The sequence below is a fragment of the Dunckerocampus dactyliophorus genome, chromosome 20, assembly GCF_027744805.1.
Source record: "Dunckerocampus dactyliophorus isolate RoL2022-P2 chromosome 20, RoL_Ddac_1.1, whole genome shotgun sequence".
NCBI classification, from domain to species: Eukaryota; Metazoa; Chordata; class Actinopteri; order Syngnathiformes; family Syngnathidae; genus Dunckerocampus; species Dunckerocampus dactyliophorus.
In genome coordinates, this window is record NC_072838.1 from 2,239,461 (window position 1) to 2,262,521 (window position 23,061).

A 23,061-nucleotide genomic window follows, 5' to 3' on the forward strand; every position below is an offset into this window, starting at 1 on the left:
TAAATGTAAAAAAAAAAAGTCATTTTAAGTGCTACATGGTGGCGTTTTCTGTCTAGCTAGCCAACCTAGCTTGCAAGCTAACAGGTTTAACTATCTTTTTAAAATGCAAGACAAAAAATTGCCTATGGACATATAGCTACCTAACTATTGATTAATTATTTAGTTACATTAGCTAGCCAATATTATATATTGGGCGTTTTAGCTTTAAATGTAAAACAAATTAAATGCTGCGTGTCGGCCATATTTGTAGTTTTGCTAATACAACTCTCCTACCTGAATAGCTCACGGGTCATTTTACTATTTTTTTTTAATGTAGCACAATTGGATATCGACATATAGCTACCTAACTATATATTAATTATTTACTTGTCTAGCTATGTAACTGACTTTACATCTATGGGAAATGTAAGATTATATCATGTCGCCAGCTCAATATCTAATCAGCTAGCTATTTAGCTAACGGACTAGCTACCTATACATCCATATTCTATATCGCTTATCCTGCTACCTATACAGTCTTTGTTAATATTATGATTTGAGTAGTCTGCCTATCTTGTCTAACTTGCCAGTTTGTAATTCCAACCAAAATAGCCCATATATACTACCTTCTACAGATGGATTTTTCAATGGAAGTTTAGTATTGGCATTTGTAGCTAATGTTAAACCAACACTTCTCACGCCCTCTTGGATATTTTTAGCGCGGACGATCAGAAGCTCCGTGTGTGCTAACCGAGTGGCGCTCACGTTAGTCACGGTTCCGAAAAGGTTCTACTCGGCTTAATTAGGACATCCGAGAAGGACGGACGGACCGCAACACGGCAGCAGACTTCCACCAGCACTAGGACACTTTACCGGAGCATATCCCGGTGCCAGAGCCAGAGGAACAAAGGTACTGAACATTGTGGTAAAAGTTGACGAGTCCGTGTTTGGTGTGGTGTGCTTTGTTTGAGGAACCGTCGCGAACGTCTCTAAGTGTTAATAAAGTTTGTACTGTCTTTTGGATTGTTATTTATCAACGTTATTACATACTAAATAATATTGGAAACATTCGCTGTTGTCTGAATCGTATTATTATTGTAGTTACAGTATTATTATAGTTGAGTGATGATAAATGACTCCGGTCACTTCATTAGGCACACCACGGGTGTCCAATGTGTGGAATGGGGGCCATTTATGTTTCACAGCTCCTTTTATTTTTATTTATCTATAATTTTTCATCTAAAAACAGAATCAAAAATTAAAGACACACTGAACATTAGCCAATGTCATAAATAAAATACATAATAAAATTATAATACATAATTAAAACAATAACAAAAACAGAATAAAAATAATACACACACAAAAAAATACAAATAATAATAAAATGATTTAAAAACATACTAAAACACTACAAAGGACAATTCATTCCAGACAGACTAAAAATGAATCAATGTAATAAATAAAATACATAATAAAATAATAATACATAATTAAACCAATAAAAAAAACCAGAATTAAAATAATAATAAAATAATAAAAAAACTGAATCAAACACTACCAAGGACAATTAATTGAAAACAGACCAAAAAATGTATCAACCCAATAAATAAAATACATAATAAAAAAGTAATACATAATTAAAACAATAATAAAAACTGACAAAAAAATAATAAAGTAATAAAATAACAAAAACATAACCAAACACGACAAAGGACAATTAACTAGAGACACAGTGAAAATTAACCAATGTAATAATTAAATGTATGATACAATAATAATACATAATAAAAACTATAATAAAAAACTGATTAAAAATAAGAATAAAGTAGTAAAATAATTGAAAAACATAATCAAACACTACAAAGGACAATTAATTAGAGACACACTGAAAATTAACCATTGTAATAATTAAATATATATATAATACAATAATAATACATACAATACTAAAAAACACAATAATACAATAATTTAAACAACATAAACACTGTGAAGGACAATTAATTAGAGTCACACTGAAAATTAACCATTGTAATAATTAAATATATCCATCCATGCATTTTCTATGCTGCTTATCCTCATTAGGATCCTGGGTATGCTGGAGCCTATCTCAGCTGACTTCGGGCGACAGGCGGGGTACACCCTGGACTGGTGTCCAGCCAATGGCAGGGCACATATAGACAAACAAGCATTCACACTCACATTCATACCTATGGACAATTTAGAGTCTCCAATGAAGCTAACCCGCATGTTTTTGGAATGTGGGAGGAAACCGGAGTACCCGGAGAAAACCCACACACACACGGGGAGAACATGCAAACTCCACACAGAAATGCCCAACGGCGATTTCCTGACTGTGTGGCCAACATGCTATTAAATATACGTATATAAAACAATAATAATACATACAATACTAAAAAACACAAAAAAAATAATAATAAAATAATTTTAAAAACATAATCGAACACTGTGAAGGACAATTAGTTAGGGGCACGCTGAAAATAATACAAGTAATAAATAAATAATAACAAAATGACTAATACGAAGGACGATTGATTAGGGGTAAAATACTAAAAGGTTGTAACCTATTAGTATTAGTATTTAGAATACTTTTGAAATATTGTTTTCAAAATTTTGAATTATATAGTGCCTTGTAATAACCTAACATGTTCCAAATAAAACCTTCATTCATTCATTGTTTCACTGATTGATTGAAGTGTTGAATGTTAAGATATGACACCGGTGCCGATAGGAAACTATTGGCTTGATATTTGCACCAGTTTGGTTGTTTATTTGTAATTTTTCCAATTTTGCCGACTCTATGAGGCCAAATAAGGTTTTGAAAACATATGACGGTGTACATTCCAATGTATTTGTGTATTTTTCTGATCAGCAACAGAGTGTAAAGTGTGTATGGCGTACGTGTTGACATGCCACCTTGCTACGGCTTTGCTAAGCTAACAGTCGATGCCATCAGACCTCTGCTGAATATAGCTGCAAGGATCAGATATGCATGATAGACACGCCTTCCTCAGCTGTTGCTTGGCGCCGTGCGGCGCACACAAACACAAAGTCACACAGTTGCTATGGAAGCTGCAGGCACAACGTGACACAGACCATGTAGAGAAAGTAAATAAGTGTGATGTGGCGTTAGCCAACAGCCCTCGTGGTGCTTAGTGGTGATCGCATTAGCATGTGCCTGTTAGCTTGCAGTCACTCCCTTGCTGTCTGATTCCTGGTGAAAACATGGAAGCTCATCGCTGGGTGGACTTCCACTTGTCTGCTGGATGCGTGTCATGATGATGATGAGCCATCAGTGCTCATGAAAACATTATCATAAATTCCTGCATTATTTGCTATCTTTCAAATGCTTTTATAAGGACTGCAATGTATTTGTGGCGGTGGGTTGCGTGGATAGATGACGCCATCGTCTAATTTGCGTAATTGGCCTTGCCGCACGTGCATGTCATGACAAATAGTGAGCAAAAAACATGACAAGCAAAACAATTATGTTTAGAAATTCGGGCTGTCAAATGAGCCCTGCGATTGGCTGTCAGCTGGGATAGGCTCCAGCATGCCCCCGCGACTCTAATGAGGATGAAGCGGTATAGAAAATGGATGCATGGGCTGTCAAATGATTGAAAATGTTAATCAGATTGATCAAATGAATTAATCGGGATTAAAGGGTCCCTTTCAACTTAGCTTAAATATGTTATATGTTGTTTGTAATTATGTTCTACAAACAGTGAATTAGCAAAAATGTCATTCATATACTGTAGTTCATGGCGCCACCCATGACAAACTTGCTCTCGCTGTTCAGCCTCATTTCCGGAAGGGACGCCATCGGGGTAATATCGCCCAGGCAAACAAACATAGCGGATGTTTACAGTGATTATAGCGAAGATTTGAGACACGTGGTAAGTGTCTGGTAAGTGTGGCAATGGTAAGTGTAAATGGTAAGTGTAAACTAGATGATTGCAATGTCTGAAGACATTGCGTGTGAATGCCCAAGCCAAATGGGGTGGGGGAAAAACAAAAATTAGCAAAAAAACCCAATAATAATTTAAAGGAATAATTTAAGGAATACAAATGATATGTGACGTATAAGAGTATTCCAGACTATGATGTCATGAAAGACAACATGTACAGTATGATGTATGTGAAATGTTATAGGTAGCCTTCATGTCTGGATTGGGCTGAACGATTGAATGTTGGAATTGTTAGAATTTTTTAATACTTGAGTAATTAAGATCAAAGGAATATCCTTAAGTTAATTATTTTTCTGGAAAAATATGAATTAGAGAAAAATAGATATCCTTCATTGTGCTGAACGATTTGATGTTGGAATTGGTTGAAAAATGTTGCAGTAGTGGAGTAATTAAGATCAAAGGAAATTACAGTAATTAAGATCAAAGGAAAAGTTGGAATTTTTGGAATGTTAGTTTGAAGCCCTGGTTGTGTGGAATGCTTTGAATTGGTTGAGAAATGGTGCGAATGAAAGTTTGAAAAATTGCCCTTTCATTTTCAATGGGAAAAATTCTGTGGATTCCGTGGATTTTGGGAAAATCTGAGAATTAAAAAAAAAACTGAAGTGGTTGCATAGGACTCCCGAACGAGCTGAACGATTTGATGCGTGAATGGTGTTAATCGGTTGAAAAATGAAGGAAGAGTTTGTGGCCAAAAAATGGCGGACTAAATAAAAAAATCGTAGAGAAACTTAACTTGCCCCGAGGGCATTCACACAGGGAAGTGTGGTTCCGAGGAGGACTACAGAGGACTAGAGAGATGTTTGTGAGTTGGAGATAGATATACAGTGCTCTATTGCAGTTCACCTTTCGCGGATTTGCTATTCTGCAGAATTTTTTTAGTGATTCTTTTTTTTTTAAATTACAGTATATAAATGCTGTTACAGGCCCTTTTTCCCTGAATTGGGAAGTTGAGCGTCTCTCTCTTCGCTCTCTCGTCTGTCTGCACCACCCATTGTTTTCTGTGTCCTGATTGGTTGTAGACCATTGTCAATCAATCTCCTTTGTGCCGCCCCGCCGTGTTGCCTGTATCGCTAGCATGCTTGCTAGCCTGTAAATGAAGGACTGCAGCAATATGTTTTAACAAGGATACAAAAACACTACAGTACAGCGAAACGGCGCCAACACGAAAAGGCGCGGTCACAGGAGTGAAATATGCGTGAGCGGCTTAATCATTTCTTGTGTTGATCATTAAAATTTAAACCAAGTTGAACTTTTTTGAGAGTGTTTAAACAGGAGAGAAATGTGATAAAATGTTAACACCTGTCCGAGAAAAGTGTATAAAGTGTACGGTGAGGGGTTATACAGCCTTAAAACATATACAGTATCATAATTGTAAAAAAATTTGGCTACTTTGTGGATTTCGCTATTTTGGGAACCTATCCCCGCAATAAACGAGTAAGCACTGTGTGGCGTTGGAACTGCTGTGTGTGCCAGTTAGAATAAAGTTATTAAAGAGCGTCAGACTGTGTGACCGTGTGGGAACGCTACACTGTCGTCATAACACAAGATGTGTGGCTTGGCACGACGCGCATGCGTTAATGATGCAAAATATTTTAACGTCATTAATTAAATAAATAATTTACCGCCGTTAAAGCGCTATTTTTGAAAGCCGTAAATGACACATAATTCACCAAATGGTTGTGTTGATACTGTATATTCAATCCAAGCCTTCAGAATTTCAGTCAAACTACGTATGCAGCATTCATTAGTTCCACACTTTATGTACATGTCCAGTTTGCTATCAAACATCACAATTATAAAATAAACCAAAACAATGATTGAAATGACAATACAGACGAAGTCAAGGCGACACATAAAAGACATAAGCCTTAAGAAGATTTTTCAATTCATCGGAAAACAAAAGCAACAATAAGAAGTAAGTGTAGAAAAGCAAGTTTCCCTAATGGAGCTCAAGGCACGCATGGCACTATAGACGCGAAGGTACTACAAAGGAACTACAAATGCAATGAGGAATTTTATCATATTTATTTGCCTCTTAACCGATGACTTATTTTATCAGTAATTTGGATAATCTGATGTCATGTGACATCTACATCTGTGTCACAGTGGTGTTCCATTTTTAGTGGTATCTAAAGGTTGGCTAGAGATACAGTACATGTATCGCTGCAATTTTCTTTTTCTCCTCAGTGGGCACATTTCTGCTAATTTTTAGACTTACATGGTCTCATGTGTCCTTCTTTCAAGCTGATCATCATGGAGGTTTTGATGGAGCGTTTGGAGCGGGCTGTCACGCGCCTGGAGCAGGTGACAGCGTCCAGGGGCGTGTCCAATGGAGACTGTGTCGTCAATGGAGGCAAGCTTGCCGGGCTGTTTGCGCCGAGGAGCTAAGAGAACATCACAGAAACATATCAAGGTTTACGTGTGTGTGTGTGTGTGTGTGTTCCAGATGCTTCCAAGTGTGTGGAGGCCTTCGATGTGCTTCTGAGAGGTCCACTGACGGACTACATGAACATCAGCCAGGCCATTGGCAGCGAAGTGGAGAAACACGTCAGTGACACACGTGCACAACACAAAATTCGCATGTAAAAATCACCATCTTACAAGACACGTGGGGTATTCATTGAAAGAGATGCTTTTTCTTCAGGTCTGTCATGTCATGTGATCATTCAGGTATACCTAATAAAGTGGACATATTTATTACTGTGAATTCAAGGAGCTGTTACTGCTTCATGTCATTGCTCCTCAGTTAGAAATGGAAGTTTTTCAATGAGACTTCTGTATTGTGGGGTAAAAAGTGTGTGCACCTGGCTGGATTTTCCAGAACAGGGGTGTCCAAAGTGCGGCCCGTTTTTTTCATTGGGTTGAGGCACATTCTAAAAATACAATTTGGCAAGAACACGAGAAAAAAGTCCAAACATTTTTTTTTTAAAGTTGTAATTCATCAAGTAAAATGTATTTTAAAAAAATAACATAATTTTAGTAGCATAAAGTTGAAATAGAAAAGAAAAAAGAACAGAGATCGTTCCCCCTCACTGTGTGCGGACTGCTCTCTGTGGTGCAGGGAGCTCGCACAGGAAGAGCGTGTGGATGTATTTCCCCAGTAAAACGCTCATTCACAGCGTTTTACAGCTCAGGCTGTATGTGCTTTAGTGCTTATTAATGTAAGCCAGCATTTTAGGTTGGCTGCTGACTTTGTGCAAGTTGCATGTGAATTAGGGACAACAGCCACGGCTTCAAGAGGCACACGATAGCTATCTCACTTAGCCATACACATCCAAACACATTTTCAACACACATCACATTGCACACTTACGGCATTCAAAGTAAGAGCGGCGCACATCCTGTCTCATAGTGGTTATAAAATAAGAGTGTCATAAAAATAGCTTACATTAGTAAAGCTGTTATAATTGCATCTGCAATTGTATTTAAAAGCTCTTGACATTCCAATTACAATGTTAAATACTCCTGAGAAATTAACGGTTTATTGCTTTTGATACGATGTGCTTGCATTATTATGCCATGTAATTAATGAAAAAAAATTTGTAGGACCATTATCATCCAGCAAAATGTAATAATAGTTTTTTCACCAATATGACAAAGCTGAGATTAAATATATTTAAGTTCTTAGCATATCATCCTTTCAATTTTTCACTGGGAAAAAGTTTGGACCCCCCTATTCCTTAAGAATCATAAGAGTGACAGAAGCACCTGAACTTTGACCTGATATGCATTAATTCATCAGCACTCCCTCCACTAAGTGTGTTTTATGCTGGCGGTGGCCTCGGGTGCACGGTTGACCCCCAAAGAGAAGATCTCCGTCTGTCTCCCATCACCGTGTCTTGCTTTAAGGTTTGGGTCAGTCCTTGTAAGGGCAAAAGCTCTGTGGTGGTTCCCTTGGGAGGTCTTTTCCCAAACAAAGCTCCACCGCGAGTGCGTGCTGTCCGTGCACACAAGAACACTTGAAGCTTTCATCGTCTTTTTTTTTTTTTTTTACAGGCGGAGATGGTGAACCAAGCCTTGCACACTCAGAAGACTTTCCTCACCATGGCTGCAACACACCAGGAACCTGCACAGGTATGGCCACGCAGGTCACGTGACCACACTAGTCCAAGCCAGCATTTGGTAATGATGGTGACCACAAGCACAAGAAGAATTCCATTACTACCCACGCTTCAAATGAATGTGAAGGTGTTCCTAATATTATGATATGCCATGTTGATCCGGCTGGGCGCTTCACAGAGGGGTTGGGCTGCCGTCCCGCTAAGAAAACTGCAACAACCACACATTCCCAGCGTGTTCATGCATATATATGTGTGTGTGTGTGTGTGTGTGTGTGTGTGTGTGTGTGTGTGTGTGTGTGTGCGTATATATACACACACACACACACACTAGCTGTGTGCCTACTGTATATGATGTGTGTGTGTGTGTGTCTATGCTCAGTGAAACGTAATTAGTCATTAGTGTCTTTTATACAGTGAAACATCACATGTAAACTATTAGTAGCAGAACTTGTTAAAGTCCTCTGTCACGCCAAAGTGATTTTTTAATGATGGAGTAACAGTAATATTTATTCATGAACACCGAAGGTGATAAAAGTCTATCATCTCCCATGACTTGTTTGCTCCGCTTTGGGGAGACAAGGCTCTCAAACGCCCACTTTTCAAGTTTTCATGGCGGAAAAAAACTTCATCAGGCTACGCTACACATCTTAAAATAAAGCTATGCCAACTATCAGCCAATTACGGACGTGCGAATTTCTTCAGTGAATATCCTTAAAAAAATAATAAACAAAATATAATAAAAGAAAATATTTTAAAAATATCTAAAACCATTTCCACAAACAAATTTAAATGTTAATGACATAAATGTCATGTAAAAATGTAGTGTTAGTTAAAAAAAAATACAATAGATAGATTTTAAAAATATATAAAACAATTTTAACAAAGAAATGAAAATAAATACAGAAATGTAATTTAAAAATGTAATGCTAGTTTAAAAATTTACAAATAAAATACAATAAAAGATTTTTAAAATATAAAAAACTATTTTAACAAAGAAATTTAAATAAGAAATACATAAATATATTTTAATAATGTAATGTTAGTTAAAAAGAATAATGAAAAAAATACAATCAAAGATTTAAAAAATATATCATACAATTTTAACATCCATCCATCCATCCATCCATCTTCTACCGCTTGTCCGAGATCAGGTCGTGGGGGCAGCAGCCTGAGCAGGGAGGCCCAGATTTTCCTCTCCCCGGCCACTTCGTCCAGCTCCTCCCGGTGGATCCCGAGGCGTTCCCAGGCCAGTTGGGAGACATAGTCTCTCCAACGTGTCCTGGGTCTTTCCCGAGGCCTTCTACCGGTCGGACTTGCCCTGAACACCTCCCCAGGGAGGCTTCCGGGAGGCATCCTGACCAGATGCCCAAGCCACCTCATCTGGCTCCTCTCAATGCGGAGGAGTAACGGTTCTACTCCAAGTCTCTCCTGGCTTACAGTGCTTCTCACCTTATCTCTAAGGGAGAGCCCAGCCACCCTACGGAGAAAATTCATTTCGGCCGCTTGTACCCGCGATCTTGTCCTTTCAGTCACTACTCAAAGCTCATGACCATAGGTGAGGGTAGGAACGTAGATCGACCGGTAAATTGAGAGCCTTGCCTTCCGGCTTAGCTCTCTCTTCACCACAACAGACTGATGTAGAGTTCGCATCACTGCAGACGCCGCACCAATTCGCTTGTCGATCTCGCATTCCATCCTTCCCTCACTCGTGAACAACACCCCGAGGTACCTAAACTCCTCCACTTGGGGCAGGATCTCATCCCCGACCCGCAGATGGCCACCCTTTTCCGGGCGAGAACCCTCGACTCGGACTTGGAAGTGCTGATTCTCATTCCGGCCGCTTCACACTCGGCTGCGAACCGATCCAGTGAAAGTTGAAGTTCACGGCTCGATGAAGCGCGCAGGACCACATCACCTGCAAAAAGCAAAGACTCAATCCTGCAGCCACCAAATCGAAACCCCTCAACGCCCTGGCTGCGCCTAGAAATTCTGTCTATAAAAATAATTAACAAAATTGGTGACAAAGGGCAGCCCTGGCAGAGTCCAACTCTCACTGGAAACAGGTCCGACTTATTGCCGGCAATGCAAACCCAACTATGACACTGTTCGTTCCCTGTCATACAGGGAACGAACAGCCTTAATTAGCTGGTCCGATACCGCATACTCCCGGAGTGCTTCCCACAGAATTCCTCGAGGAACAGGGTTGAATGCCTTCTCCAAGTCAACAAAAGACATGTAGACTGGTTGGGCAAACTCCCATGCACCCTCACAGACCCCGCTGAGAGTGTAGAGATGGTCCACAGTTCCACGACCAGAACAAAAACCACACTGCTCCTACTGAATCCGAGACTCAACTGTCCAGCGGATCCTCATCTCCAGAAACCCTGAATAGACCTTACCAGGAAGGCTGAGGAGTGTGATTCCACGATAGTTGGAACACACCCTCCGGTCCCCCTTCTTAAAAAGAGGGACGACCACCCCGGTACTGCCCCCGATGTCCACACGATGCTGCAGAGTCGTGTCAACCAAGACACGCCTACAGCATCCATGCCACCGAGGAGTTTTTTGACAACCTCAGCAACCTCAGCCCCAGCGATAGAGCCCACCATGGAGTCCCCAGGCTCTGGTTCCTCATAGGAAACGTGTCGGTGGGATTGGGGAAGTCTTCGAAGTATTCTTTCCACCGATCCACAACATCCCGAGTCAAGGTCAGCAGTACACCATCCCCACCATACACGGTGTTGACTGTACACTGCTTCCCCCTCCTGAGATGCCGAATGGTGGTCCAGAATCTCTTCGAAGCCGTCCGGAAGTCGTTCTCCATGGCTTCTCCGAACTCCTCCCATGTTTTTGCCTCAGCGACTACCAGAGCCGCAGACCGCTTGACCTGCCGATACCTGTCATGAGCTCCCATGAGCCCACATCCTCCCCCCGCATCGGAGCCAACTTACCACCAGGTGGTGATCGGTTGAAAGCTCCGCTCCTCCCTTCACCCGAGTGTCCAAAACATATGGCCGCAAGTCTGATGATATGACCACAAAGTCAATCATGGAAGTGCAGCCTAGGGTGTCCTGGTGTCAATTGCACATGTAGACACCCTTATGCTTGAACATGGTGTTTGTTATCGACAATCTGTGACGAGCACAGAAGTCCAATAACAAAGCACTGCTCGGGTTCAGATCAGGCGGGCCGTTCCTCCCAATCACGCCTCTCCAGGTCTCACTGTCGCTGCCAACGTGGCCATTGAAGTCCCCCAGTAGAAGAAGGGAAAGAGCCTGAGCTGGTGCACGAGGTTGAGAAATTCCGGTTAGATATAGTCGGATTCACCTCAACGTGCAGCAAGGGCTCTGGGACTAGTCCTCTTGAGAGGGGATGGACTTTGTTCCACTCTGGCGTTGCCAGCAGTGAGAGGCGACGGGCAGGGGTGGCAATTGTTCTTGCACCCCGGCTTGTGACCTGTATGTTGGAGTTTAACCCGGTGAACGAGAGGGTAGTTTCCCTCCGCCTTCGAGTGAGGGGACAGGTCCTGACTGCTGTTTATGCTTATGCGCCAAACAGAAGTTCAGAATACCCACCCTTTTTGGAGTCTCTAGAGCAGGGGTGTCAAACTCGTGCCATGGAGGGCCGAGACAATGCGGGTTTTCTTTCCAGCCGGTTACTAAAGCAGGTGACGTTAATGAGCTACACCTTCAGTTTGAGGGAAGGAGCTCATCAATTAAATCACCTGCTGAAGAAACTGGTTGGAGAGAAAACATGCAGCGTCTCGGCCCTCCGTGGCACAAGTTTGACACATGTGCTCTAGAGGAAGTACTGGAGAGTGCTCCCCCAGGGGATTCCCTTGCATGTCCCAAGAGCTAGTTTCTGTAGTCGAGGATGGGACCGCCCAGGTCACCCGCCTTGGGCTGCCACCCAAAGGGTTCTGCACCCGAACCCTTTGGCCCCTCCCATGAGTGGTGAGCTTATTGGAGGGGGTACCCATGTCTTCTCTTCACGCTGTGCCCCCATGGGCGTAGGCCCAGCCACCAGACGCTCGCCATCGTGCCCCTCCTCCAGGCCTGGCTCCGGAGGGGGGCCCCGGTGACCTGCGTCCGGGCAAGGGAAAACGTGGTGCAATGTTTTTTTTCATCATAGGAGGTCTATTGAGCCACTCTTTGTCTGGTCCCTCACGTAGGAACTGTTTGTCTACCAGGGGCATAAAAACACCCGACAACTAAGCTTCTAGGCTCATTGGGACACGCCAACTCCTCCACCACGATAAGGTGGTCGCTCAGGGAGGAGACAATTTTAACAAAGAAATTTAAATAAGAAATACATAAATGTCATTTAAAAATCTAATATTAGCTTACAAAAAGAAATAAAATACAATAAACAAAATATTTCTAAAAAGATTTAAGAAATATTAAAGCTTTAGATGTTAGTTTAAGAAATAATCAATAAAATTAAATAAAACAAAATATAAAAAAAATATATGACAAAATTTTAAAAATAAATTTAAAAAAGTTAGTTTCAAAATAATAAATAAAATTCAATAAAATAAAATATTTTTAAAAACTTAAAAATATTACAAAATATATACAATTACAAATTATTTAAAAAATGCAAAAATAAATACATAAATGTAATTTAAAAAATGTAACGTTAGCACTTCAGCATCACATGGCTATGCTAGTTTTGCTAACGTTTGTGTCCTCCCGTCCCGCTCCTTAATGTTACTACGTTGTACGTGATATATGGCATCCATTACGTTGGACAAATGCAGAGTAAAAAGTGTATCAAGTACATGACAGCGCTGCTTGGAGACTCACACAGGTTTAGCATTAGCATTAAAGCTGCACACACATAAAAAGCACTCTATATAGTGTGTAAATTCAAGGCCAACATGCTTCAAATACACTTCCGTGGAACCTCCAAGACTTATTTCAATTTTCCTGTAATATGGTAAATTTAGAGCAACGCTAGCACCTTCTTCCACAGGCACAGCTCTCTGACTTTTTATGGTCATGTTCTATATTTGAGTCCTTTGTCAGCCGTGTGTGTGTGTGTGTGTGTGTGTGTGTGTGTGTGTGTGTGTGTGTGTGTGTGAGACCCCTACCTTGTGTGTGTGGTGATTCACACGCTGGTAAAAAGAAAAAAAAAACAAGTGTCTTTGGTCTGTAGTCTGTTAGTAGAGGAGATTTTACACTCACACCATGTCATGTGATCCTTCTCTCAGGTTCATGCATGCAACTTTAATCAATCCATTAATCAATCAGCCCCCATGGACATGGTGGCTTCCATCTTTGAGGGAAAATGTCAGTGAAGGTCCTGGAAGGTCCATAAAGACAGGCTGATGATGAGAATAAGCAGCGCTGGCTGTGTAAAATGTGTGTGTGTGTGAGGTGAGCAGTAAACATGGGATGAGGTCTGCCTTACAAGGCCGCATGGATCTCCTCATGCGCTCAGGAATGTTGTAGGAAAGGAGTGACGAAGAGAAGGAGAAGACGAGGGAGCCAAATGGTGTTAGATGGGATGGGGACGGGGGTAGTTGTGATGGAAAAGTTCCCCTGCAGCAGTTAGCGTGCCGCTTTAGGAAGCACTTACTGACACTGTAGCCAGCACGCACACACACCTAAACCATCTCTTATTAACTTACATATATGCACAAGCGTTCATCTTTCATAGCCGTTTGTTTGTAGACGGACAGGAAGTGGCAAAGAACGACTTCATACATGTTCAGCACGTTATATGCAGGCGGGGGGCATGTGGGTCGAGCAAGAATCTGATCAAATTCGGTGCAGATTTAGGTTTTCATTCACCTTACTTGCCAGTGTGTGTATGTAAGTAGTAGTTGTCACGCTTCGCAGGACAGGAGCGTGTACTTCCTGTCTTGCGCCATTATTCTGGCAAGCGAGGCTTCCGGGGTGGTGGAAGGAGCTGCCACTCCACGCCTAGTGGCCGCACAGCTGCGGTCAATTCTAATCACTGACAGTTAAAAGACCAGTGCCGTCGTATGCGCCGCGCTGGTTCATTGTTGTTGTCATTTCCATCATTGATTTTTCCGTGCTGTCACCTACCTGTGTATAGTTGATATTATTTTTCCCACAGAGTTTTTCCTCTGTCACTTTTAGTTTGTTCCTGTCCTGTGCAATAAAATTACTTTTATTTTTGCACTTTGCCGCCTTCTCTCTGCACCCTGGGGGTCAACCTGCCGACAGCTTCAACATTTTGTGACAGTAGTGGTAAATAAACAGTGATCCAAAAGAAGACAAGTGATGTTTCTTTGGCGTGAGGGTGTGAAATGATCTTCTGGCAAGTCATTGCAGCTCAGTGCCATGAATACATGAAGTCATGCAGACCAAATAGAACATTCATAACATTCTCATACATTTTATCACGTCTAACGTCATCTTGTGACGACAGGACACAAATGACATACGCTGCCTTCATATTTTGCAGGTAGAACTTCACGACCTGCTGAAGCCCATCTCTGACCACATCCAGGAGATCCAGACCTTCAGAGAGCGGAACCGGGGAAGCGGCCTATTCAACCACCTCTCAGCCGTCAGCGAGAGCATCCCCGCCCTGGGCTGGGTGGCCGTGGTAGGAAATAGCGTGTATACCATCCCACATTTACAACAGTATCATCCACTAAACAAGCCAAATTGAAATCCTCATCTCTTTGTGGTCCCAACAAGTCTGATGAATGGTTCTGATCATGTCTGCCCCCTTCCAGAACCAGAAGCCAGGCCCGTACGTGAAGGAGATGAATGACGCCGCCACCTTCTACACCAACAGAGTACTGAAGGACTACAAAGAAACGTAAAAGATGATTTATTTATCATTCATACACTGCAAAGCACCCTTATTTTATTGGACTCTTCTATATATTTCATTATTTTTTTCCATTTTAGCAAATACAAGTCTTATACTTCAAATAAATATCTTTGTATCTTAGCATGTTCTTCTATTGTAATATTTTATCATATAAAATAAAAATAATATAAGGCACTGAAATATTACAAACAGCTCTCACTATTTTTATATTAAAGATGATCATATGATATTGATGTTTTTATATATTATTTTTCATATTTAGATGCCTTACATTATTTTTAGTTTGCCTCTCGCCCAAAGTCATTCTGGGATAGGCTCCAGCATGCCCCCACGACCCTAATGATGATAAGTGGTATAGAAAATGGATGGATGGATTGTTAGATATTAAAATATAGTCAGATATGAACATTTTTAAAAGTATATTTGAAATATTAAATATTTATTTTCTAAGAAGTATTTTGTTTATTAAATAGAATATTTGTATTATTTGTAATATTTCAAACATATTTAAAAATATCTGACTCTATTGTAATATTTTATCATCTGAAATAAAATAATGTAAGGCATCTATATATTACAAACAGCTCTTCAGATTTTTTATATTAAAGATGATAATATTATATTGTTATTTTGTTATTTTTGTATGTTATTTTTATTCATATTTAGATGTGTTACATTGTTTTTATTTTATATTGTTAAATATTAAAATATAGCCAGATATGAACAACATTTTAAAAACTATATTTCAAATATTAAATATGTATTTTCTAAGCAGCATTCTGTATATTAAATAGAATATTTGTACATTATGTTCATATCTGACTTTATTTTAAAATTTAACAATAAATATAAAAATAACAATAAAAAGCATCTACTGGTTATATTCCAAGCAGCTCTCTGTATTTTTTATATTCTATGTAATATTTGTATATTTTAGAAAATAAATATTTAATATTTCCATTTTTTTTTTATTTTGTTCATATCTGATTTTATTTTCATAATTAATAATAGAAATATTAATATAAGGCATGTAAATATTTTAAGCAGCTATTCAATATAATATTTGTATATATGAGAAAATCTTTTAAAATTGTGTTCATATCTTTCTTTATTTTAGTATTTCTTACTCTAAAATAAAAAAAAATGATTCAGGGCATCCAAATATTAGAAAAGAGTAGTTAGCGTGATGCAGCGCTAATCTACACCACAATAATCAACATACAGTATCATCATAGCACATACACTATTGTGTATGTGCCTATTTGCTTTTGGAAAAGAATGGTTAACGTGTGATATGATGTATGAGTAATTAAACCTCCGTCACTGATTGTGTGCAGGGACCGACGCCACGTGGACTGGGTGCGCTCCTACTTGTCCATCTGGACCCACATGCAGTCCTTCATCAAGCAGCACCACACCAGCGGACTCGTCTGGAGCAAGACGGTCAGTTGACTGCTCATATCATACGTCTTACATATGTTACATATCAGTGTGACTTCCTGCGTGTGTGCGTGTTAGTGTGTGTGTTTGTATGATGAAAAGAATGAATGAAGGATCCTCAGTCTTCATTTTGTCATGACAAAAAAGTGATAGCATTTAAAAGCTAAAGCGGAACTAATGCTAGACAACATGTGCTGAAACCTGAGCACCTACAATGTGTGTGTGTGCGTGTGTGTGTGTCAGCTGTTAGCCCCGCTGTTGTTGCACGTGTGTGTGTGTGTGTGTGTGTGTGTGTGTGTGTGTGAGTGACAGGTGTAGTTCATTGAATGGAGGTTTTCTTCCTCACATAAGAAGGGCTGACAAAGGGTCTGTGTGGCGCCCCGCCTGCGCCACCGTAACTTAAACTGCAGGATGGGCCGTCATGTGACGCTCAAAGCCTCTACTGACGTGCTGAGCCAGCCGTCCACGCAGCTGTCCTCCACTCACACGCTCCGTACTGCACTTTCTACCACACCTTCTTGGCTGTTCACACCATGAGCACAACGGTCTCTCATTTGCATTCACATTCAGGAAAGTCAACATCCTGCCAGTTACTCACCAAAGGGTACTGTATGTTATACACATGGCACAGTGAACCGCAACCACTTTGTGTTCACATTACAAGTTCATTTCAAAGTGGATCAAGCTGTCCTTCTGGTCCACTTCAGGTGTGCTGGTGTGTCAAAGTGAATATAATGTCAATACAAAGTGAAGTGAATTTAAACCACTTTGTCACTTCAAAGTGGATCCAGTTGTCTTTCTGGTCCACTTCAGGTGTGCTGGGGTATCAAAGTGAATATAATGGCAATACAAGGCAAAATGAACTGGAACCACTTTGTGTTCACATTACAAGTTCATTTCAAAGTGAATCCAGTTGTCTTTCTGGTCCACTTCAGGTGTAATGGGGTATCAAAGTGAATGTAATATCAATACAAGACAAAATTAACCTGAACCTCTTTGTGTTCACATTGTCAGTCATTGTCAGCGAAAGCGAACTGACACCACATCATGTACTTAGTAATGACATTCTGGCACATATGTGAGCACTCCAATCCACATCTCATTTTGGTCTGACTTCGCATTGCGTAACCTGAAGTGGTTCAGAAAGAGAACTGGATCCTGTTTCTAAGTGTGAACCCAGCAAGAACTCAATTACTTGTTGGTACCCTTTTGCGTTTGTAACACTCAATGATCTCAGACTCCTCTGAAGTGAACCCAAGGATACAGTTTCACTTTGGTTTGCTTAACCTGTGCAATGTGAACACAAAGTGGTTTGGGCTTTGTTGGGCTTGTGTTGTCTGTGAGGCCCAATGAGACCTGAAGTGGACCAGCAAGACAAGTGGGTCCGACTTCAAATGAACTCACAAGTCAACTGAATTGGGATCACTCCAGGAGGACTTGAAGTGAACCAGAGTGAGACCTGCTGGAGTGAATTGGGATCTTTGTTTCATATAAATGTGAATACAAAGTGGTTCACAATGTCAATGCAAAAAGGAATTGAGTCCCTTTTCTCCTGGTTCCCTTAGCAAAAGGACTGAGTACGTTTTGCAAATAACTCTCTCATAAAGTGAATGGGATCACTTCAGGATTTGAATTGGGTTCACTTCAGTTTAAATCCCTTAAAGTGATTGGGCAATGTGAACAGAAAGTGGTTCAGGTTCACATTATGGGAGAATGAACAGAATAAGAATTTCATTGCATAGTACAATAAAACTCTTGAATCTATATTGGTTGTGATGCCGCTCAGACCTGAAGTGGATCAGAAATAGAACCGGATCCAATTTCTAATAAACTCACAATGTAAACACAAACATGATTGACTTAATTTCTATTTTCTATCCATCATTACACAAACAGGTGTGAACACAAAGACGTAGTCTCACGGTTTTACAGCCTCTTGTGCACACGCATGCATACGTGCACACACACACGCACACACACACACACATAGATTGTAATGCAGTGAGCTGGCAGACGGTCCAAAAGAGTCCAGTGATGATTAATGAATGAAGCACACGTGTTCCTTCAGTCTAGCGGTCCAAACTCTGCTCAGGAGCACAGAGTGTGACAGCTGCACTCGTTGAACTCAAGTGTGTGTGTGTGTGTGTGTGTGTGCGTGTGTGTGCATGTGTGTGTGCATGTTCACTGTAGTCGACAGATGACGGGGCACTTTCACTGCACACATTCCTTCATCCAGTATGTCACAACACAAGAGAATGTCTTTTTATTATACTTTATTTGATTATATTTTACTGTATTATTTATTTTAGATTTTATTTTACTTTATTGTGTATGTTATTTTATTTTATTTATTTATTATTTATTTTTTCTTTCATATTATTTAGTTATTTTATTTTACAATATTGTATTTTATTTTATGGTATTATTTTATTTTATGATGCAGAGAAGGAAGGTAGACATACCGTGTGTTCAGGAGACCAGGTGGAAAGGTAGCAAGGCTAGAAGTTTAGGAGCAGGGTTCAAGTTGTTCTATCATGGTGTAGATAGGAAGAGAAACAGAGTAGGAGTTATCTTGAAGGAGGAGTTTGTTAGGAATGTCCTGGAGGTAAAAAGAGTGTCAGATAGAGTGATGAGTCTGAAGTTAGAAATGGAAGGTGTGATGGTCAATGCTGTTAGCGGGTATGCTGCACAGGTAGGATGTGAGGAGGCCAAGTGTAGGTTTGGTATCCAGGAGAGGAATGCAGAAGGACAGATGGTGGTTGACTTTGCAAAAAGGATGGAAATGGCTATAGTGAATACTTTCTTCCAGAAGAGGCAGGAACATAGGGTGACCTATAAGAGTGGAGGTAGGAGCACACAGCTAGACTACATCTTGTGTAGACGCTGTCATCTGAAGGAGATCAGTGACTCTAAAGTAGTGGTAGGCCATAGTGTAGCCAAACAGCATAGGATGGTGGTGTGGAGGATGACTCTGGTGGGGAGGAAGATGAAGAGGACAAAGACAGAGCAGAGGACAAAATGGTGGAAGCTGAAAAAGGAAGAGTGTTGCATGACTTTTAGGAAGGAGTTAAGACAGGCTCTGAGTGGTCAGGAGGTGCTTCCAGATGACTGGACAACTACAGCTAATGTGATCAGGGAGACAGGAGAGTACTTGGTGTGGCATCTGGAAGGAAAGTAGACAAGGAGACTTGGTGGTGGAATGAGGAGGTACAGGAGTGTATACAGAGAAGAGGTTAGCTAAGAAGAAGTGGGACACTGAGAGGACGGAGGAGAGTAGACAGGAGTACAGGGAGATGCAGCGTAAGGTGAAAGTAGAGGTAGCAAAGGCCAAACAAGGCGCTTATGATGACTTGTATGCTAGGTTGGATAGTAAGGAGGGAGAGACTGATCTATACAGGTTGGCAAGACACAGAGACAGAGATGGGAAGGACGTAAGCAGGTTAGGGTGATTGGAAGATGGAAAGAATACATTGAAGAGCTGATGAACGTGGAAAATGAGAGAGAACAAAGACTAGAAGAGGTGACTTTTGTGGACCAGGAAGTAGGAAAGATTAGTCAAGATGAAGTGAGGAGGGCATTGAAGAGGATGAAGAGTGGAAAGGCCGTCGGTCCTGATGATACACCTGTAGAGGTTTGGAAGTGTCTAGGAGAGGTGGCAGTAGAGTTCCTGACTGGGTTGTTCAACAGGATCTTAGATCATGAAAAGATGCCTGAGGAATGGAGGAGAAGTGTGCTGGTGGCCATTTTGAAGAACAAGGGAGATGTGCAGAGCTATGTCAACTACAGAGGAATAAAGCTGATGAGGCATACAATGAAGTTATGGGAAAGAGTAGTTGAAGCTAGACTAAGGACAGAAGTGAGCATTTGTGAGCAACAGTATGGTTTCATGGCAAAAAAGAGTACTACAGAGGCAGTATCTGCTTTGAGGATGTTGATAGAGAAGTACACAGAAGGCCAGACGTAGCTGCATTGTGTTTTTGTAGATGTGGAGAAAGCTTATGACAGGGTGCCCAGAGAGGAACTGTGCTATTGTATGAGGAAGTCTGGAGTGGCAGAGAAGTATGTTAGAGCGGTGTAGGACATGTATGAGGACTGGAAGACAGTGGTGAGGTGTGCTGTAGGTGTGACAGAGGAGTTCAAGGTGGAGGTGGGACTGCATCAGGGATCAGCTCTGAGCCCCTTCTTGTTCGCTATGGTGATGGACAGACTGACAGACGAGGTTAGACAGGAATCTCCATGGACTGTGAAGTTTGCAGATGACATTGTGATCTGCAGTGAGAGCAGGGAACAGGTGGGGGAGAAGCTAGAGAGGTGGAGGTTTGCCCTTGAAAGGAGAGGAATGAAGGTTAGCCACAGTAAGACAGAGTACATGTGTGTGAATGAGAGGGACGCAAGTGGAAGAGTGAGCTTACAGGGAGAAGAGATCAAGAAGGTGGAGCATTTGAAGTACTTAGGGTCAACAGTCCAGAGCGATGGAGAGTGTGGAAAAGAGGTGAAGCGTGTACAGGCAGGATGGTACGGGTGGAGAAAAGTGTCAGGTGTGATAGAAGAGTTTCAGCTAAAATGAAAGGAAAGGTGTACAAAACTGTGGTTAGACCAGCGATGTGTTTGGTCTAGAGCAGGGGTCACCAACGTGGTGCCCGCGGGCACCAGGTAGCCACCACGACCACATGAGGTGCCCGCAAGCCTGCTTTTCATTCAGGTTTTCTGTTAATAATGAAAGAACAGTAGAAAGAAATGCATTCTGAAATACAAAATGTGAGTTGTGGACACCAGCATTTTGTTAATGTTCTGGTAAAACAAGCATATTCGCTTTGTTTGGGTTTAAAATAAGCTCTGAAAATAAATGTTACAAAAATGAGTAGCTCTTGGCCATTTTCATTTTGTAAAAGTAGCTCTCACAAGGAAAAACGTTGGTGACCCCTGGTCTAGAGACAGTGTCAATAAGGAAAAGACAGGAGACAGAGCTGGAGGTAGCAGAGATGAAGATACTGAGGTTCTCTCTGGGAGTGACCAGGAAGGATAGGATCAGGAATGAGTACATCAGAGGGACAGCACATGTTAGAGGTTTTGGAGATAAAGTCAGAGAGGCCACACTGAGATGGTTTGGACATGTCCAGAGGAGAGAGAGGGAATATATAGGTAGAAGGATGCTGAGTTTGGAACTGCCAGGCAGGAGGCCTAGAGGAAGACCAAAGAGGAGATTTATGGATGTAGTGAAAGAGGACATGAAGGTAGTTGGTGTGAGAGAAGAGGATGCAGAAGACAGGGTTAGATGCAGGCAATTGATTGGCTGTGGCGACCCCTGAAGGGAAAAGCCGAAAGGAGAAGTATTATTTTATTTTAGCTTCTTATTTTATTTTACTTTATTGTATTTGATTGTGTTTGTTTTATATTATTTTATTTTATTTTGTTTACTAGAGTATTTTATTTTATCCTGTTTTATTTTATTTTTCTTTATTGTATTATATTTTACTGTATTATTACTGTATTATATATTATTTGACTTTATTGTATTTTTGGTTTATTTTGTTTTATGTTATTTTGTTTATTTTATTTTACTTTAGTGTATTTTATTTTATTTTATTTTGTTTTGTATCATTTTTCTTCATTGTATTATTTTTACATATTTTATTTTCTTGTATGTTGTTTGAGCACATGAAGTGAAATAGAAATGTCAGTAATGGTAGAGCAATACTCCCCCTAGCGATGAGCTTTATGCTGACACAGGTCATCTGTATTTGCAACCATCAGCTCTCCCAACACTCTTCTCAGTCATCTAATGATTTTTTTCTAACATTTCACAGGGTCCCATTGCCCCTCCTTCTCTTATTGAGGCCCCCAGTGCTTCCTGTCCTCCTCCTGGCCCTCCTCCTCCCCCTCCTCCTGGACCTCCTCCTGCATTGTCAGATGAAGACTCCCAGGTTCAGAGCGGGAGCTCGTCAGCACCATCATCCCAGCACTCTGCTCTGTTTGCCCAGCTCAACCAGGGCTTGGACATCACTAAAGGTTGGTTCTGGTCCTCCGTACTGTGACACAGCGTCACGCAACATCTCCCTGGACCCGTGTAGGTCTGAAGCACGTCTCAGACCAGCAGAAGACCCACAAGAACCCGCACCTTCGCTCCCAGGAAGCGGCGGGAAGGTACGGCGCCAAAGCTGGGACAAAGAAGTCCCCTGAAAAGACGGCAGTGCGGAAAAGGCTCCCTCTGCTGGAACTGGAGGGCAAGAAGTGGAGGGTGGTAGGAGGACGACTTACTTCTAAACATCCTGGGAAGTCAAAGTTATTTCCAGTTCATACAGAGCCAGTTGATTGTGTGTTCTTTGTAGGAAAACTTTGAGAAGAAGCATGACCTGCTGATCGAGGACACGGAGCTCAAGCAGGTGGCGTACGTCTTCGGGTGCGAGGACACCACGCTGCAGATTAAAGGAAAGCTCAACTCCATCATCGTGGGTCAGAAAATACTCCTTTTCATTAGCTTTATTATTCTTAGCAACACAGTAACAGAGACGGCTTCAACGCCTGGCATATCCACACAAGAAAAAACACACAATCCAGCACTTCCAGCCTTGATTTTAAGATATGTAGTGAAGCCTCTTTTTTACAAAGCTGTTTTTGGTGGAGTGGTGATATAGTATGTGTGTGTGTGTGTTCAGATAACTGTAAGAAGTTGGGTATAGTTTTCGAGAGCGTTGTGGGGATTGTGGAGATAATCAATTCCAAGGCTGTCCAGTTACAGGTGAGCCTACTTTACACCCACAATATTAGGTCCACAT

The 23,061-nt window shown here is 41.1% G+C and overlaps 1 protein-coding gene across 2 annotated transcripts in view; it reads left to right on the forward strand.

Annotated features, from left to right (window-relative positions):
- Nucleotides 1–275: 275 nt before the first annotated feature.
- Nucleotides 276–23,061, forward strand: part of cap2 (cyclase associated actin cytoskeleton regulatory protein 2) — a 34,356-nt gene continuing 11,570 nt past the window's right edge. Inside the window, exons 1-11 of one of the 2 annotated variants that reach the window (XM_054763665.1) lie at nucleotides 276–889; nucleotides 6,216–6,324; nucleotides 6,418–6,518; nucleotides 7,968–8,045; nucleotides 14,468–14,611; nucleotides 14,745–14,830; nucleotides 16,183–16,288; nucleotides 22,093–22,294; nucleotides 22,357–22,526; nucleotides 22,615–22,738; nucleotides 22,942–23,024. In XM_054763665.1, the coding sequence (XP_054619640.1) occupies nucleotides 6,225–6,324; nucleotides 6,418–6,518; nucleotides 7,968–8,045; nucleotides 14,468–14,611; nucleotides 14,745–14,830; nucleotides 16,183–16,288; nucleotides 22,093–22,294; nucleotides 22,357–22,526; nucleotides 22,615–22,738; nucleotides 22,942–23,024 (1,194 nt within the window). In that variant the 5' untranslated portion in view covers nucleotides 276–889; nucleotides 6,216–6,224. The remainder of the gene's footprint in view (nucleotides 890–6,215; nucleotides 6,325–6,417; nucleotides 6,519–7,967; nucleotides 8,046–14,467; nucleotides 14,612–14,744; nucleotides 14,831–16,182; nucleotides 16,289–22,092; nucleotides 22,295–22,356; nucleotides 22,527–22,614; nucleotides 22,739–22,941; nucleotides 23,025–23,061) is intronic. The other variant, XM_054763664.1, reaches the window with a different exon arrangement.